The sequence below is a fragment of the Alosa alosa genome, chromosome 3, assembly GCF_017589495.1.
Source record: "Alosa alosa isolate M-15738 ecotype Scorff River chromosome 3, AALO_Geno_1.1, whole genome shotgun sequence".
NCBI classification, from domain to species: domain Eukaryota; kingdom Metazoa; phylum Chordata; class Actinopteri; order Clupeiformes; family Clupeidae; genus Alosa; species Alosa alosa.
Window position 1 is genome coordinate 15,627,475 of NC_063191.1, and position 19,005 is coordinate 15,646,479.

At 44.6% G+C, this 19,005-nt stretch overlaps 1 protein-coding gene across 2 annotated transcripts in view; it reads right to left on the reverse strand.

Annotated features, from left to right (window-relative positions):
• Positions 1-19,005, reverse strand: part of igf2bp2a (insulin-like growth factor 2 mRNA binding protein 2a) — a 54,832-nt gene that overhangs the window by 17,435 nt on the left and 18,392 nt on the right. For both annotated transcript variants that reach the window (XM_048239209.1, XM_048239210.1), the window contains 4 exons: positions 7,303-7,351; positions 5,077-5,128; positions 1,683-1,746; positions 1,109-1,411 (listed from right to left, as the gene is read on the reverse strand). In XM_048239209.1, the coding sequence (XP_048095166.1) occupies positions 1,109-1,411; positions 1,683-1,746; positions 5,077-5,128; positions 7,303-7,351 (468 nt within the window). The remainder of the gene's footprint in view (positions 1-1,108; positions 1,412-1,682; positions 1,747-5,076; positions 5,129-7,302; positions 7,352-19,005) is intronic.

The window sequence follows — 19,005 nt, forward strand, 5'->3', positions numbered from 1 at the left end:
TTGGGAAGGTATGGTAGGCCAATTTGGTATGAATACACACACACGCAAGGGACATTTTCTCTCGCTGTTGAGTAGCCTGATGGTACGCACAGTGCGTACGGACGTACACCTGCAGGCGCGCCTGAAGTAGCCTACTCATCATACAGACATCACAAGTATCGCATCACATGAAAGAGTTTTTTCTCAGCTTTTAAACGATGTTAGCCACTAATTGCTGTGGTGAACGGTTCGCGAGACAGGCCAAATACAAAATAAATGTTAAAAATATCGCCTAGATATCGGTAAATAATAAAATCAGAGGATATACAGCTGACTAAGAGTTTGTGAAAGTAGCCTTAATAATCACAAAATGCTAAGCATGCATCTACTGTAGGCTTTTTGAGTTTCTTAAAGCTGAGCTGTGCTTAAATTGTTCAATACATGATCTCATAACAGGCCAAATATAAAATACATGTTCAATATAGCCTAGATATCTGTAAATATTAGATGATCAGATGATTTACAGTTCTATGTAATATGTCTTGTTTCATGTTTTTGTAATGTTTCAGTGATACAGGTCTACTGCTAGGCTAAATACAACTTTGATCATTTTTATAGCCTACTACTGTATAGTTAACTTTGGCTTTGGTGCCCTGACATGTGGCCTTTGTGGCCCCCACCAAATATGCCCAACTGAAGGCCAAGTGGCCTTGCCCCTAAAATGGTGAAATTCCAAACCTGAGTGTTTCTCAAACTTTTTCAGACCAAGGACCACTTAACCAATTAAACACAAACTCACGGACCACTTAGTTAAAAAGAAGAGTAGATCTACTTTAACAGTCTACACAATAGCCTACTGAACCACCTGCTTATTGCCTTTGCACCTTGCTTATTGTGTGGAGTTTTTGTGAGGATTCATATGATTTAAACTGGCAAAGCTTTAACTGTTTGGATTAACATACAAGTTGGTTCAATATTGCAAACAACTCATCTATATAATATTTTACCACGTCTGTGCGCGGACCACTTGGGATAGCTTGCGGACCACCAGTTATCCCCGGACCACACTTTGAGAAACACTGACATAGATGATGAGGAGACTGGACAACATGGGCAAACCCACACATACTTGGACTGTGTCTGTTTGGTGACATTCTTGATGGTGAGGCCCTCCTTGCCGATGATGGCGCCGACAAACTGCGTGGGCACGAGCAGGCGCAGGGGGAAGTCGTGTTGGGCCTTGTGGCGTTGTGAGGCCAGTCCGCCCGACGGACCGGGCTGTGAGGACGCATCCTGCTCCCGTGACGAGCGTCCGCCCCGACGCAGGCGCGGAGACTGCTGCTGAGGTGGCGGAGCGGCGTCCGTGTCCATGATGTAGGACACGTGGAAAGAGTAGTCCTCGAACTGGTGTCCAGTCAGCTTCTCGATCGCTCTGGTGACAAACGGGAGATCGAAGGCTCGAGGATGAGATGAAGACAGAGGGGGGACTTCACCCCATGGAAAGTCCACATGATGACAGATGAATTAATCTGATCATTAAATACAAACAGCAATAGCAATAACAAAAGTAAATAGTAGTGATTTTCTAAACCAAACAAAACTGGATTGCTCCAATTTGTTTATTTTTTTAATTAATGTGAAAAGAGATGTGTGGAAAATGAAAAGAGTCAGACTTTTACACAGTCGCTCCCAAGTTGGCTTACACTTTCGTTTCTTCCTTTGTTGCGTATGTGACATTCACCACAGCTGTTTCTGTGTCAGTGTTGACTGCAGGTAGAGACAGACGGAGAGAAAGAGGAGAGATATAAAGATATAAAGAAAGAGAGGAAGAGAGAGGAGAGAGAGCACATTTAAACATTGGCCTGTGTGCATACACACATCTGTTCATGTGGCAAGTCCACAGCTTAACTGTCAGCCTCATACGGTGATGTGGAGGGCCACTTTGCCGTCCTCATCCATAATGGTCATTACTGAGGCAGGGCCCGCAGGCCCACCAGACAACGACCACACCATGAAAAAGAGAGCGCTCTCCGAGATCAAAGCCCATCTCTTTCCATCTCTCTCCCTCCATCTCTCTCCCTTTCTCCCTCTCTCTTTTCATTTCTCTCTCTCTGTCCATCTCTCTCCCTTTCTCCCTCTATCTGTCTATCTCTCCTCCTTTCTTCCTCTCTCTTTCCCTCTCTCCCTCTCTCTGTCCATCTCTTCTCCTTTCTCCCTCTCTCTTGCTTTCCTGTGTATGGGAGGCACTGGGCTAATGATTGAGCCCTAAGCACAGCGGCCAACATGGAGTCGCAGCATGGGCTAAAACTGGTAAGGGCGGAGCTACTTGCCCAGCTGTTACAAGTGCTTTGAGAAATTAACTTCGATTTATGAGTGACACACACGCACATGCAAACACAAACACACACACACACACATGCTTAGGTATGTAAACACTCTAATACACATACACACACACACACACACACACACAGAATTGTGGGCATGCACATATAAACCGATTTTCATCTGCAATCATCAGTGTGTGCACACATACAGATAATGACACATAAACACACGCACACACATGCAGATGTTAGGAAAGAACCAGAGAAGCACACACACACACACACACACACACACACAAGAGACAGGAGTTAATTATGCCAGGAGCAGCCAGCTGCTGGAGAGGGAGAGACAGAGCAGGTGGAGACTGGTTATGGCCTGTCTGTTTCACAGTCTGCACAACAACAACAACAACAGATCAAATCTCTGAGTTTTGTCTGTTCTAAGAATTTTTTTGTTCAGTTTCTGGACAGTGAAAAAAGGGTTTAAGTAACTTTCAGCTTTTAAATCCGTCAATGTCTATTTTCCACAGAGCCTCTTGGAGAGAAACTGGATGAACGTCTAGAACAGCACGGCGATCAATCAGAGGTGACACCTCAGATAGATCTCCTCACACTCTCTCTCTCTCACACACACACACACACACACACACACACACACACACACACACACACACAAACACACCCTGATACGGGGATGACAGGGAGGTGCAGCAAATAATCTACTTAAAAAGAGTAGACGACAGGTACAATCTGGAGTTTTACAAAACCAAATGTAATTTTAGATGAAAGCAATGGAGGCACTGAAATGGACCAGTGGAACACCATCTGAATAGTGAACAAACGTAAAACTGAGAAATCAAACAAGAAGTTAAGTTCCTACAAAAAAAAAAAACATAGTAAACTGCCCATGATCCACACAAAAACAAAATCATTAAGCACAATACAGACCTTCAGATAAAGACATACTCAGATGAATGCGTTCACATCCAAATTAATCTATACTAAAGAACCGCAATTAAAGTGTGCAAAGGCTTGAACTGTCCACAGCACGTAATTAAGTACCAAAGATTATACATAGGCGGAGTAAGATACTTCGTCGTAGTTCATGTCTATGGACGCGAAATGGGGATCGATTCCTGTCTGCATAAAGAAGCGTGTCGTTGACGTATTGATGACGTTCCACCTGTACGTAGCAACCGGACAACAGCAGCAGAATAAATAACAGGCACACACCTGATATAAGGTCGAACACTGTGTGTTCACTGTGTGCTGAGTGTGTTTCACTATTTTCACGGATTGGGATAAATGCAGAGACCAAATTTCCCTCATGGGATTAAAAGAGTATATATATACGTATACTAGAAGGGGTTGAGGATCATGAAACCGTGCCTAAAATTCACATTCCTAACTCTATAGAACAAAGACCTTAGCATATGTGGTGAAATTCTGAGCTATGGCCATAGACTTGAATGGAACAGTCGCTGCCTCTGCTCTGCCTGCGCCCCCCCCCCATTCGGTCCAGGTTCCCGGAAGTGGCTCCTGATGAAGTATCTTGCTCCACCTACGTATTCTCTTTGGTAAGTACCCAGTCATCCGACCCCAGCAGCGTCTTAATAGGCCTGGTGGCCATGTTTAATGGTTGGTTTTCAGCTGTCATGTATCACCTGTCACAGCCACAGAGGCAGCTAGCAGTATGCACTGAGCCAGAGTGCTGACCGCCACCGGACACTATGGGGTTGGAGTGGACCTGAATGTGAGAGAGAGGGCAATTCTGACAGAGCAGACAGACAAGGAGACAGACAGTGGTGGTAGGTAGGTAGAGAGAGAAAGTAGAACAGATGGTCATGAGGAGGAAGAGAAGAGAGAGAGAAAAAGAGAGAGAGATGGTCAGACACAAGAGAGAGCGGGATGGTGTTGGAAAGTGCTGTAGAAGGAGGCAGAGGGAGAGAGGACCAAGGAGGGAGTGTATGAGAGGGAGAGAGAGAGGGAGCAGGAGGAGAGAGAGAGAGAAGCAGAGAGACACACCGCAGGCGCCTACATCTCCCTCCCTGTTCCCTCCCTGCAAAACACACATACACACATTACCGCTGGCTGGCTGGCTGCCACTCTCCTTCTCCATCTCTCTCTCTCCCTTTTTCTCTCTCTCCCTCTCTCTCTCTCATTCCATCTCTCCGTCTCTCTCTCTCTCTCTCATTCCGTCTCCCTCTCTCCCGTCTCTCTCTCTCCACTTCAAGCCTGCCGGCCTCACTGGACGCCACCCGCACCGCCACACAGCGCTCATTATTGGGAGAGTGCATAGGGTTCATGCGCGCTCATGACCACGTGTAAAAACACACACACACACACACACACGCACACACAAACATGTATGCACAGACACATATTCACAAACACACCCAGGTATACGAGCACACACAGATGCCTGCACACACATACACAAATATATGCATACAAACATTCACACTGTATAACATGCAAAAAGTACACACATTTTATGTCACAAAAAAACTTTTACTCATTTAACTTTACGCATAGACACCAACGTCAGCAACATGATGGATTAACATCCCATAACCCAAATCACATTCCCTTATAATCTTGCATGAGATAAATGACTTCAGACATAGAGCTGTGGCTAAGAGCCCATTTAGCCACATAATGACAGCTTATTTCAACATTGTGTGCACATACTTCGCAGCCTAAGACAGCCTAGCATGAAAGACCCCATAGACAGGCACACACGCGTGAAGCAGAAGAAGGAGGTTTTTACCTTGTTCCACGTTCTCGACTGTACCATACTGTGCTAAAAGGCTGTCCAAAACCTGGAGCAAAGAGAGACAGGAGAGAGAGAGAGAGAGAGAGAGAGAGAGAGAGAGAGAGAGATGTAGGGGTGAGATGTATGTTCTCCTGGAGGCTGCTTTCCAAATTCCACTCCAGGCTTCACTTTGCTTCTCTGTCGGGACAAAGACATTGTCGTGCTTGACTAAAAACAAAAGATGATCCAAGTTGTCTTGGCAACCGTCAGCATTCGTAGTCTCTTCCAGATATCTGTGTATGCAGGTAAGATAATGACAAATGTGAATGTGAGCGTAGGCCTACAAGTATATTTCCAAAGCAACTTGCATATTTTGACTTGTTAAAGTTGTGAGGGGTTAGCCAATGGTTAAAGTGGGATTTGGCAGGTGGGGGAACCCTAAAATCCGGTGTTGGTGCAACGGGGAAAAATGACTCCCCTTTGGACAACATATTGATCGTGGTGAAGCAATAGTTTTTGGTCAAGAATTGCTAGCTTCCTTGGTCACCTCTGTACATGTGAAAAATTAACTCACCATTTATTTTAACAATATTATCGCGTTATATCGTTGGTATGAAAGAATATATTTATTATTAATTTATCTGAGGTGGCGGAACTGCGTTCCTCCCCGTTCCCCCCCACTTTAACCCCTGGGGTTAGCAATAGCAAAGACACATGGTAGTCATGTGGGAAATCCATACCCTACCAGTAACACTGGCTATGTACTATTACACTATATGTGTGTGTGTGTGTGTTTGAGTTGTAATCGGGCCTTAAAAGTCCCGAGAAGGCCCGAGCCCGACAGAAATCAGCCCGAGCTCAAGCTAGAGCCCGAGACTGACAGCTTTTTAAAAGCCCGAACCCGTTTACAGCCCGACATTATTCAAATGTCCGCACGCACGCAGCTCTTTTGCTTTTTGTCAAGAATGAGTCCTTCATTTATACATTTTTTAACATAATTTATTCATGACTAACGTAGGCTAGGTCACTTGGAAGTTGGAACAAAGAAATAAAATAGCCTAAGTCCTCTGCAACATCATAACATCTCTACACTCTGAAGTTTGCAGGAACCCTCCCATACGCAGCCTCGACATTAATTAGTTATTGCGCCAGCTCTTCAAACCCCTCGCCATTTACGATATTAAAAGGCCTAATGTCTTTACAGCGAAAGCTGACACTTGTTCTCCGTAACCATTTGTAGGGTTGGGTTTTGTTGCTGTAACAAACAATGTGATTGTAGGTTGATCCTGGGCACTGGCAGGTGTGGACAAGCGTTGATCAACATGCCTTATCAGCGACGAATTCCCTGTCATTCTGCAGAATGTTACATCCTTTGGATTTCACATAGGCTAACCCACTGGCTCATTATTCTCATTATGGACATGCCAAAACTTTTGTTTGTTTTGCCGGGGCAACTAAAACGTAATCGCCAGAGGCCAGCCTCCGTTCCATTTTTACATCTTTCTCGCAGCCAATGGAAACGCATCACCTGACCGCTCATTTAGCCTACCACGCAAGCCTGAGCCTGGGCCGAGCCCGCGTGAAATGATAGAAATTAAGCCCAAACCCGACGGGTCCCGTCGAGTTCGGGCAAACATCTTCAGCTCTAGTGTGTGTGTATGTCTGTGTGTGTGTGTGCTAAGCTCCCCAAAGCAACACTGCATATTGCATATTGGGGAGGAGAGTGACAGAAAGGTATGAGAAGAACAGCGGACAACGGAGCCAGCTATGGACAGTACAAAGACCCAGATGGCAATACAAGAGGAAGTGCGATAGAGTTAGAGGAGAGAGACGGAGGGGTGATGACTTAGACATGCTCACACTGTACTGCCATGGCCTTGGAGCCAGGACCTTGCTGTGGATAACAACAGCAGTCGCAACACAGGTTGTGGGCAACAACAGCAGTCGCACGTAGTTGTGGAGTTAAACAAGCCTCGCTCAGTAAAAAGCTAACGGAGTTGGAGCGTGGGGTGTGGTGGTTTTGTGTGTAAAGATGATAGCAGGACATCTGGTCTGGATGGTCAGTGTGATGTCAGAAACACATGTCTGTCATTTACAGGGAGGTGACCGTCAGGTTTGGGATTCACAGACACCTATATATATGTGTGCATGCACACACATAGAACAACAGAAACGCAGGCAGGCACGCATTCACACACACACACACACACACCCCTCTGAGCAGAAAGCTGACATACTCACCTCCCACTGAAGATGAGGGGGGATGTTCCGGATCTGGATCTTCCGACTCCTGCAGAGCGAGAGAAACGGGGGAAGGAGGGAGAGAAGCGGGGGAAGGAGGGAGAGAAGCAGGGGAAGGAGGGAGAGAGAGAAGGGGAAGGAGGGAGAGAAGCAGGGGAAGGAGGGAGAGAGAGAAGGGGAAGGAGGGAGAGAAGCAGGGGAAGGAGGGAGAGAGAGAAGGAGAGGAGGATTAGAGAGGATGACAGTCATCCCTCTGTAGGCTGACATGCTGAGACTTCAGTTCATTCAGTTATCCATGTTAAAAAGGGAGACAATGCAATTTAACAGAACTCTTATTCTCACAAACTAGCAGAAACAACTATACTATAATGTACTACACTGTAACAAGATTCTGTGATTTTCACAGCATCACTGCTGTTTTTGAGAAAAATGTGAACTGTATTTGTGAATACAGTATGTTGCTGTAGTTTAAGCTATGAATTATGGTCAAAAAATGGTCAAACTACAGTAATAAAAATTTGCTCGCGAATCATAACACAGTAATAAATCTGACTCCTCCCTCACTTGTCAGCTTTTTGAAAATTTTGAAAAAAACATGGCGGAAAATCAGTTGGAGTTTCTGTTTTCTTTTGCACATAAATACAAAGTTAAGCTCCAGGATAGAAGGTGACATTGATATTATGTTGATTTCCCCATCCAAATCATCATTTTGAAAAGATATTGAACAGTCATGGATTTATGGTTTACTGGGAAATTTTGACGTGGTGATTGAACGCGTTAACCGCAAGCGACGACGTTCGAACTGTCCGGGCGCTGGGAGATCATTTTGAGCAACAGTTCAGTCAGTCAGACCAACGGTGTTCAGCACTCTGTCAAGTTCGCAGCTCCACCTTAATGGTAAGCAAGCATTTATTTATGTAACGTTAATGTTTCATTGTGAAATTGTACTACATTAAATTCGGGCATGTGTACAGTCTATGTACGTTGTACTGTCTAACTTACAAACTCATCCATGCTTGTTGGATCAACTCTGCTAAGTAAGTAACGTTAGGCTAGCTATCATAGTTGCTGTTGCTGTGAAGGTGGCATTAACGTTAATGTTTTATGTTACGTTAACGTTTTGGCAGTTTCATTTATATTAGGCCTACCTTAGTTCTCAGTAAGTTATAGTTTATTATTTTCATATAATTTATATAAAACATTCGCTAGGCCTAGTATGTTACTGTCACAATGTTAGGCTGAAGATGATGTGCTGCTGGTTAACGTTAACGTGGAGGTTTAGCTGCTACCAGCTAACTTATGTAACGTTAACTCATCGTAATCAGTACATATATCTAGGCTATGTGTTGCTGCAAGCAAACATCATCAATGAGCTCACCCAGCTGGCTAACGCTTAGCAGCTAAATATACCCTTGCGTAAACTGAGTTATGCTAACACCATCTTCAGCCTGGCATTTTGACAGTAAACTCAAAACATACAGTATATATATACATGATTATTCTAAAGTTTCACTTGTAAGTAGCCTTCAGTTTCAGTTGAAAATTGTTATCTAACACTGTTTATCTTTTTTTCTTCTATTTCTGCTAGTTGCTGCTTCACTCTGCTACCGGTGGTGGATCAGGCTGACTGCAACCGTTGGTCTAACGTTAGGATGCAGCACACGAGAATTTCTAAACGAAAAAAAAAGTGAATAAATGTACTAGCTTTTCAAACTGATAACAAGTTGTCAATGGTTATTTATGCAAGTTTGTGTAGCCTAAACCATACCTAGGCCTAGTCAAATTTATCCTGGCTGTAGATAAAGCAGGATATGAATTTCCCAAAATTACTGTATATAATATTACAGCACTGGTATTACTACTGTACTAAGTTACAGTATGATCCATAAGTACTGTGATTAAAAATACGGTAGACAATTCAATACTGTATACATTACAGCACTGGTAGTACTACTGTAGTTTGCATTTACAGTATCAGGCATAGGTACTGTGATTTCATATACAGTAGGTGTACTGTAGAGTGAAATACAGCAACTTGCTGGTTATTTGCTGCCAGCAACTTGCTGTAAATTTTACGTTAAACTTTTTACAGTGTAGTGACATAATTTGGCACAAATGTAAGTTTGCCATAAACTATTTCCTGCTCTTAGCACTTCTCTTATCTTAGCAGTGAAATTATTTGCCGTCATGTGAAGGCACGGAAACATAAAAAACAGAAATATCTCTGTCATATAATGATCCTCTAAAAAGACACTCAATAAATACTGTAGAGCCTATCACCATCCTTTGTGAGTGCATTAACCGGAGCAGCTGTGCAATAGCTAGTATCTGATAAGAAAAGGTGCAGGCACGTGCACACATAAGGTGCATTCAGACACAACAGTTCTAGGAACACAGTTCTACGAACTAAGTGAAGAGGCTACACTAGAACTACAGTTCCTGGGGCTTTTTTCTGTTTGCATTCGCACACATTAGGAACTCTGAGATGACTTCACACATTAGTAGCCCAATGATTACATGGCCATAAAGTAATGAAACGGACAACATTGCTATTTATTCACTAGCTACTGAAGTTAACTGACAAACTAGAAGCTCATGGTATCAAAAAGCCTTTAAAAAAGAATCAGCATTGCCAATAATCTCATCTGTCCAGAAGGCATTTGTTGTATCTCAGTAAGCAGTCTGCAGCCTTCCCATGCAGGTTTTATGTTTTGCAAATTTAAACAGAAGCTGAATTATTTTATCATATTATTTTTAAAGGTGAGTGAGAGAACGAGAGAAAGGGAGAGAGAGAGAGAGACAAAGAGAGCAAACAAGAAAATATTATCCAAAATGCTGCCTTAGTTACTGTGCCAAGCTTTCGGCTAGACCAATCAGATATAGTTTTTTGTCTTTCATCCAGCACTAACCCGAGAGCTCCTCTCACTCCTCACGGCGCGAGCGCAGCACTCCCTGACCAGAAGCCAGACTAACCGCCCGACCACAAGTTGTTAACAACTGCATTAACATGAGGGAGCCTACTCGACCAGGAGAGAGATTTAAAGAGCATTGAGACCAGCAGGGGAAAGGGACTAGAAGAGATGCTAGACAGGGGGTGAGAGAGAGAGAGAGAGAGAGAGAGAGAGAGAGAGAAAGAGGAGGTACATGAGTATTATTAAGATAGTGAATTAGTGAGGAGACAAAGAGAGGGAAAGTAAAAAAGAGAGGGAGAGAGAGATATAGATAGGGGAAGAACTATTATTTACAAGGAGGGTGAGAGAAAGAACAGGCAGAGGGGGAGAAAGAGAATAGGAGAGAGAAGAGAGGTAGAGGGGTGAGAGAAAGAACAGGCAGAGGGGGAGAAAGAGAATAGGAGAGAGAAGAGAGGTAGAGAGTGTGAGAGAAAGAACAGGTAGAGGGGGAGAAAGAGAATAGGAGAGAGAAGAGAGGTAGAGAGGGTGAGAGAAAGAAGAGGTAGAGAGGGGGGGGCGTTGATTTAGGCTACATCCATTCCTTGTGCGTTTGAATGCGAAACTCTTTGGTTAGCAGAGAGAGCAGAGGGGAGTCTCTGGTCCCGCGTGGCTGTGCTCTGGGAGGACTTAGCAGAGCCGTGTGCAGGGGAGCTGACAGTAGCACGCTACTGTCTCCTCCTCTCTCCTCCTACACCACCAGGGAAGCAGCAGCAGCATTCGAAAACTGGAGCCGACAAAAACTCCATCACTGTGACAACACACTCAAAGACTACGGAGCGAAAACATCCTGGACTTCTGTCGTTTGCAATATTTATATCCTGCTGTAAATGTGTTGGCATCAGTCCTTCATGCTGCTCTGTGCTGGTATTGAGCTAATCCACACAAAGCTAGTTCTGGACGTGTGTGTGTGTGTGTGTGTGTTGTGTGTGTTTGTGTGTGCGTGCGTGCAGAGTAATACATCCCTCACTGAGACGCCCAGCAGCCTCCAGTATCACACTTCCAGAACACTGTAGTTAGCGTTTAGTTTACATACAGGTTACGCATTGGTTAAAAAATTAACCCTGTGTGGTTGTTCTCCTCTCCACTCATTACATTTTCATTTCTGTTTGGGGTGCCCTCAAGAGCACGCTAAACTACGCTGGCAGCCTAGTGTAAGTGTGTAAAAGTGTGTGAGTGTGTAAGAGAGGAAGTCAAAGTCCCTGAGGTTGGAGGGCTATGCTTACTGACTGACGTCTGTGCTGGAAGACAGAGGAATACACCAAGGAGAGGAGAGGCACAGTGGAACTCAGATCTGGGAAAGCCCAATTCCCAATTACACACACACACACACACACTCACTGTTCTCACTATTCTCTATGCACTTTTACAAAGCCCAATTCCCTCACTTATTATCCTCCGCACACACGCACACACATTATTCTCTTGGAGCTTTTACACAGCCTGTTCAAGGCGGGGATATTGTGCTGTTATTACATTGATCAACACCATCCACCCAAAATGTAGTATGAGTTTGAGCTCCAAGTGGCTTGGTCTTAAGTGGTCTTAAACACATTACAGGTCACACTAAACTCCTGGGGCAGCATTAAGTATAAGTATATATACTCTTTTGATCCCATTCAGGGAGCTGTGAGGGGTTAGGTGCCTTGCTCAAGGGCACTTCAGCCGTGCCTACTGGTCAGGGTTCGAACCGGCAACCCTCCGGTTACAAGTCCGAAGCGCTAACCCAGTAGGCCACGGCTGCCCCATTGTGCTGCCTTAGCATAATGAGGGGTCTTCTTGACGGAAATAGCTGGATCTCTTTTTCTTCACTCCTCCTACTCTTTCAATCTGATACTGCGCAGAGGTGAGAAATCACTACCTCGCTGTTGAGACAAGTCCGGCTGGAGAAGAAAATATACCAGATGCATCGCAAAAAACGATTCCGGACTCCGCATCATTTCAAAATCAAGCATAGACACAGCTACCAATGAGGTCCTGACAGTGACGGAAGCCTTGCCAAACAGACACCCACATGACAACAATGACAGCAGGGGAGCTGCTTGCTGTTATCGCATTGCTACCATTCCACAGAACTAATATGCTCCCACTCCGAGCGCTGCTGTTTGCTTCAGTCATGCAGTACTTTTTCATTACTGGGGAGGAATCAATTCTGAGAGGTGCAGACTGATGGTTGCTTTGGTCATTCAGTCACTTAATAGCCTACCTCGACTATGGTGACGATGACTGGACCGCTAAGCGATTACCATTATCTATGCAACTACAAATATGCTGCTGAATACTTTGACTGTCGTGTGCAAATAAACACATACACAAACCAGGAAAGAAATGCTAGAAATCCAGCTGAGGTGCACTAGGTTTAGGAGACCTAACCTCTAAACAAAGAATAACTTTCCAGAAAAGTTATTAATTAAGAACATGAGAAGATTGGGCGTCCTGTAGCTTCCGTGGCCTAAACTGGAGAGTTATTGTAGTGGACCAGGTAGATGGGATGGGAGAGGTGAGGGGGGATTGAGGGGGAGAGAGGAGAGGAGAAGAGAGGAGAGGAGAGGGGAGAAGAGGAGAGGAGAGGGGAAGAATGGAGAGGAGAATTGTAAAAGCCACACTAGAGACTCTCCTCGCAGTCATACAACACAGTCGTAGATTCCAGACACACTGTACCACAGGGGGCAAAATAGAAATGCACACACACGTGCACTCATATGGCGCACAGTGCAGTGGGTACGTCCTACCCACCGATGTACATTTAAGCTCTCGGATGTGTACAGCCACACAGACAAACCATAGTGACAGTCCTGCAGCTGGAAGGCAGACATACAGACAGCCATGCACAGCATGAGTGTGCACACACAAGTCACACACATCCACAGACACACACACATGCACACACACAGACAGACAGACACACACACACACACACACACAGAGACACAAAGAGAGACACGTGGTGTCTGCCATCACGCCGCGGTTGGCGGCTCCTCGTGGAAAGGGTCTGGTCCACAGAAATAGTGACAGCGCCTCCCCACAGCTCTCAGGGAGACCCCTAATTTCCAGCGTGCCTGTGGCCGTGCTGCACCCACCCCTCTGCATGGGAGGAGCTGAGTGGGGCGCACGCCCCAGACCGGACCACACCCCACCTCCTTCAGCCCAGTCAAGACCAGCCCTCTCTTTCCACACCCAACCCCATCTTCACTCAGTCCTGCTCTCTCTCTCCATCTTCACACATCAGAAACAGAGAGAGGAGAGAGGTGAGAGAGAGAAGGAGACAGATAGTGAAAGGCAGTGAGTGAGAGAAAAAGACAGAGAAATAGTGTGTGAGAGACAGAGAGGGAGAGAGAGAGTTGTGTACATGGTGGAAGGATGAGCCCAACTCAACTCAGCTATTGACTGTTGATCTTTTGCAGTCTGACATCCTTATGGATTTGCAAGTTAGCATGGCCGACATGATGAGTGTAGCCATCTGTAATCAGAGTGATTTATGACACTGAGCTACTTCTAAAAAATACAGGCAGATACCACAATGAGTATCTAACATAAATCAGGGTGTGTGTGTGTGTGTGTGAGAGAGTGTGCAAAGACAAATCCTGAAATTTGCTCTTCCAGAGTTTGTGATTCTCTTGATCATTTCAACTGAGAGAGGACTGCTAGATTCTAATATTAACACTGCAAATAAAATCACAGTCTGGAGTGCAATCTGTGAGTGCCTGTTAATATACAAACACTGCAACGAAAATAAGCACTTGCAAGCCCACATTTTGGGGAGGCATTTCGAGGGTGGTGAGTCAGGTCAGAAACTGCTCTTGTTAACATCATCCTCCAGCGCCATTAGAGTCTGAAGTACCACAGAAACGGCTTCATGTGTGTTTCTCCAAGGGGCATTTTTACGGCTGGTGACCAGCATGAACTCTGTGCCCTTCACACAGCCATGACCGCAACTCCACTCCCCATCAACTCTACCCCACCCTTACACACACACACAAACACACACACAGGCTCTCAATATAATCCACCAACTGGGGCCTGCTTGAAGATGCAGGCTGCAAGATGAAGATGCAACGCTTACCTAATGTTTACCTACAGTAACCACGCCGTCTGCCACCACTGCCAAAACCAGTTGTGAGGGAGACGAAAAAAAAGGGCCTACCCAAAAAAAAAGAAAGAAAAGAAAAAACACCTTCTAAATTTCGGCCTTTGAATAAACCAGGGTGGGCAGCCATGTCTGGTCTGAAAAGCTAATATTGATTGCAGCCAGCTGTAGGCTAACGTCGTGTGTGTGTGTGTGTGTGTGGGGCTCTTGTTAACATCATCCTCCAGCCATTAGAGTCTGAAGTACCACAGAAACGGCTTCATGTGTGTTTCTCCAAGGGGCATTTTTACGGCTGGTGACCAGCATGAACTCTGTGCCCTTCACACAGCCATGACCGCAACTCCACTCCCCATCAACTCTACCCCACCCTTACACACACACACAAACACACACACAGGCTCTCAATATAATCCACCAACTGGGGCCTGCTTGAAGATGCAGGCTGCAAGATGAAGATGCAACGCTTACCTAATGTTTACCTACAGTAACCACGCCGTCTGCCACCACTGCCAAAACCAGTTGTGAGGGAGGCGAAAAAAAGGGCCTACCTAAAAAAAAAGAAAGAAAAGAAAAACACCTTCTAAATTTCGGGCCTTTGAATAAACCAGGGTGGGCAGCCATGTCTGGTCTGAAAAGCTAATATTGATTGCAGCCAGCTGTAGGCTAACGTCGTGTGTGTGTGTGTGTGTGTGTGTGGGGGGCGGGTCGGCACGCGCGCTGGCATACTAATGCACGCATGCAGTGGAATGTCAGGCTCGACGGTGGGGACTGCGGTATTGGGGAGGAGAAGAGAAGGAGGAGAGAGAGAGAGAGCGGAGGACAGAGGAGTCCCAGAATGGAGGCATTCACCGCTTGCCAGCCAGTCACCGGCCTCTTCCTCCTCCTCCTCCTCCTCCTCCTCCTGCTCCTGCTCCACGTCGTCTCCAGCGCCTGCTAGCCTCCTCCACAGAGTTGCTGTCATGGCCTGTCCTGCTTGGACCTGGTCTGGAGAGTTCCATGTGCGTGGGGCCTACAGGACCAGAGAGGGAAGGGGGGTGAAGGGCCCTGCACAGAGGGGACCAGGAGAGAGGGATGGTCTGAGTGTGAGTCAAAGTTAAAGGATGCATAACTCACACACCCAGCCGCGGAGTCCATGGATTGTGTGATAAACATGGAGGGAGGGGATGGGGGGGGGGGTGCGATGAGTTGTTCAAATTGGTCCCCTTTTTTCATAGAATTATTAGGAGTTAATTTGTATTCAGTTCAACATGTGCATCTGGTTTCGAATGCTTAAGTCATTATCTTTCTCAGTAATGGAACATCCACTGTGTAATGCTGAGCAAATTTCATGCAAAGTCTGATTTCAAATCAGTTTTTTTTTTCACGGCTCAACCTGTTGTCAGATAGCCTCTCCTCAGCAAGGCCCAGTTCTGTCTTTATACGGCATGTAAACAGAGCCTATTGTGGAGACTACAGTGCATGTAATATGCTGATAGGAATTTTCAAGCACATGCTTGCCTTGCCGAGACAGAATGATTCAGATTGATTAGCTGCCAGCACACCATTTCCAGGCAGACGTGTGTCTTGAGTCCAGGACAGACCTGTACGTAAGAGCTTCGTTTAGGTATTACCGGCACCATGGACACACAAATTAGTGGACAGCAGGGTCACCACTGGTATGATAGCACCAGATAAACAGAGTCAACTTAAGTGGATTAATGTGATGGTCAGATGAGGGTGTCTAGTGTGAGTCAAGATAGCATGTGGTATTATTACAGAAAGCTCTGATATAAATACAATATAAATGACTTGAACAAAATATCAAATGAAGACACTTTAAACTGATACACAGAGATGAACAAAGGTTTCCAGCCACAACAAAATCACACACACACACAAAAACACACACACAAACACAAACACACACACACACACACACAAAGAAGACTGTAAGACTGTGGAAGAATTCTATGATCATTGGTCTTTTGAGTCATTCTTCCTGGAATCCACATGCAAAAGGGTTAATGCGCTAACCCTAACACGTAATGAGATCTTCTCGTACACACGTGCCTGGCCAAATCATTCTACCAAGAATCTGATTGATTCAGCTACTCCAAATTTTGTCTGTGATTCCGAGATCCTTAATGAGTGCATTTATAGGCTTGCTACTGACAATGAGCATAAAAAGTAGGCCTAAATAAATATAGGTCACGTTGCCACGGAGCAAATAAATATCGGGTATATACCATATCACAAAAAACAATATTTTCCAATTCATGAAATATCATGAAATCAAACAATTGATGCAGTTAAGTCATATTTTGCAAAACAATGTCACAGCAATACATTTCATCATTTAAAATATCTGATACCTTTAATAGACATGAACTTGTAATTGACATCTCTGCTACACTTAGCTAGTTAATTTAGGGGCTTAGTTAATTTAGGGGCTTCAATATTTCCAGGAATCAGCAGGGTTCTAGAATTCTACTGGGGTCTATTTTAATCTGTTGTTGAAAAGCATTCAGGGAAATGTAATATTATTTATGTATTTTTATTGATTAAATGCATGTTATTTTGATCACAGTCAAAGTGTGAGTGACATTTCACATGTGAATTTGACAACTGTACATTTAATCTGTTTTGTAGAAAATACCAGTATTTTATCTCGCCACTCAGCCAACAATATAGGATATGGATTTTGGTATATATATCGCCGAGCCCTACAACATATCAACCGTTGTTTATTCAGCCCTACACCATATTCACACATACATACATTATCATGGGTGTATCATGTTCTCAGTAAGTACAAATTCACACAGAAATACTCATGTATAACCAACGATACTTCTAGTCAGACAGTATGTCTCGTAAAATCCCAATTCATTTTGGTCCCATATACAAGTATGCATTCACAATGGCCTCCGTCCATTCTATAGTTATGACATTCACTACTTCTGGTATTATTTTGTGTTTCAGTAATTTTACACTAATTCATCCACCTATTAGTCTAAAAAAAGTACACAGGCCACAAAGATATACATGATCTTAATATTCTGGCCACAGTCCCAGTTTGGAGTGTGCCCATCGCTCACACACTGTATTTTTCTTTGATAAGAGTATAGAAGAGTCAGAAGGAACAGTTTTTAAGATATACAAAAATCTTTGAAAATAATGCGGTCTTAGAGAAACAGCAAGTATAAGTATAATCAATCAATCACATTTATTTATATAGCACGTTTAAACATGACTTGCATCAACCAAAGTGCTTTACAGAGACCAGTGGGAAGCAAACATATAACATATAACAAATAAGACAGAGGCAGGCCATACAAAAAACACATCATAAAGCAGATGATACGAATACACGAAAGAGACGACAGTACAAGCAGGGCTCCGGTATATACTCTTTTGATCCCGTGAGGGAAAAAAAAAGGGTCTCTGCATTTAACCCAATCCATGTATTAGTGAAACACATCACAGCACACAGTGAACACACAGTGAGGTGAAACACACACTAATTCCAGCGCAGTGAGCTGCCTGCAACAACAGCGGCGCTTGGGGAGCAGTGAGGGGTTAGGTGCCTTGCTCAAGGGCACTTCAGCCGTGGCCCACTGGTCGGGGTTTGAACCGGCAACCCTCTGGTTACAAGTCCAGAGTGCTAACCAGTGGGCCACGGCTGCCCCAGAAAACTACCACATCGCAGCTTTCAGAGATATGTGAAATAATATCTAAAGACTTAAAGTGAAATAACGATACCCAAGAGATGGTGGTAAGATATCGGACTTGTTCAGAACACACCGACATTGCTCCAGTGGATTGTCTTTTCAAAGACATCAAAGCTTTGAAGGCATACAACCTAAAAATGCCTTTACACCACACATACTGATTGCTGACTATTGGGGTCTATGAAATAAATCTCAGTTCAAACACCAATTGGTGATGACCATTATTCATACAGTTATACAATCCCATTGGGTTCTTTTTGTTGATATTGCCCTCACTTGTGCTCTCCCAGATAACTGCCAACAGACGTGTAACTACTTTGACTGCTGAAAAACATTAGTGCCTGGCAAAAACAAACTGCCCACTAGAGACTAAACAAGAGTATCAAACAAGCCAATGACTCTGTCATTACAGACTGACTGATTGTTCATTATGTATGCACTCACAGTTACAGAAACTTACAGGGATATATAGAGAGAGAGAGACAGAGAGAAACAGATAGGGAGAGTGTGTGTCTGTGTGTGTGTCCTCTGGCTCGTATGACTGCATGTGTGGGAGGACAAGGCGGAGTGCTGCTGCAGGATGTGCATCCCCGCCGTCACACCCCGTGTCATGTGACATCTGCTGAAAACTACAGCCATGTGACATCCCTGTTCAAGACACACACAGATTCACACACACACAGGCATTCGTCTCACTGCCATGTCCTGTCTGCAAGCAGTTACCTCTCCCACCAACACCCTGAAACTGCTCACTAACTCTGTGTGTTCATCTGGTTTGAAACTTTCTGGCTGTACACAGTACATACTGCTTTGCTGGAGCCACACTCATCTGGCCACTTCTAAAAACTACTTGACCACATCAGATGATGGTGCAGCAAAACAAAACAATTGAACAATACAGCAAAACAGAGCATCTTTCTTTCTGGAATCAGGTATGATTTGTTTTTGGAGACCAAGT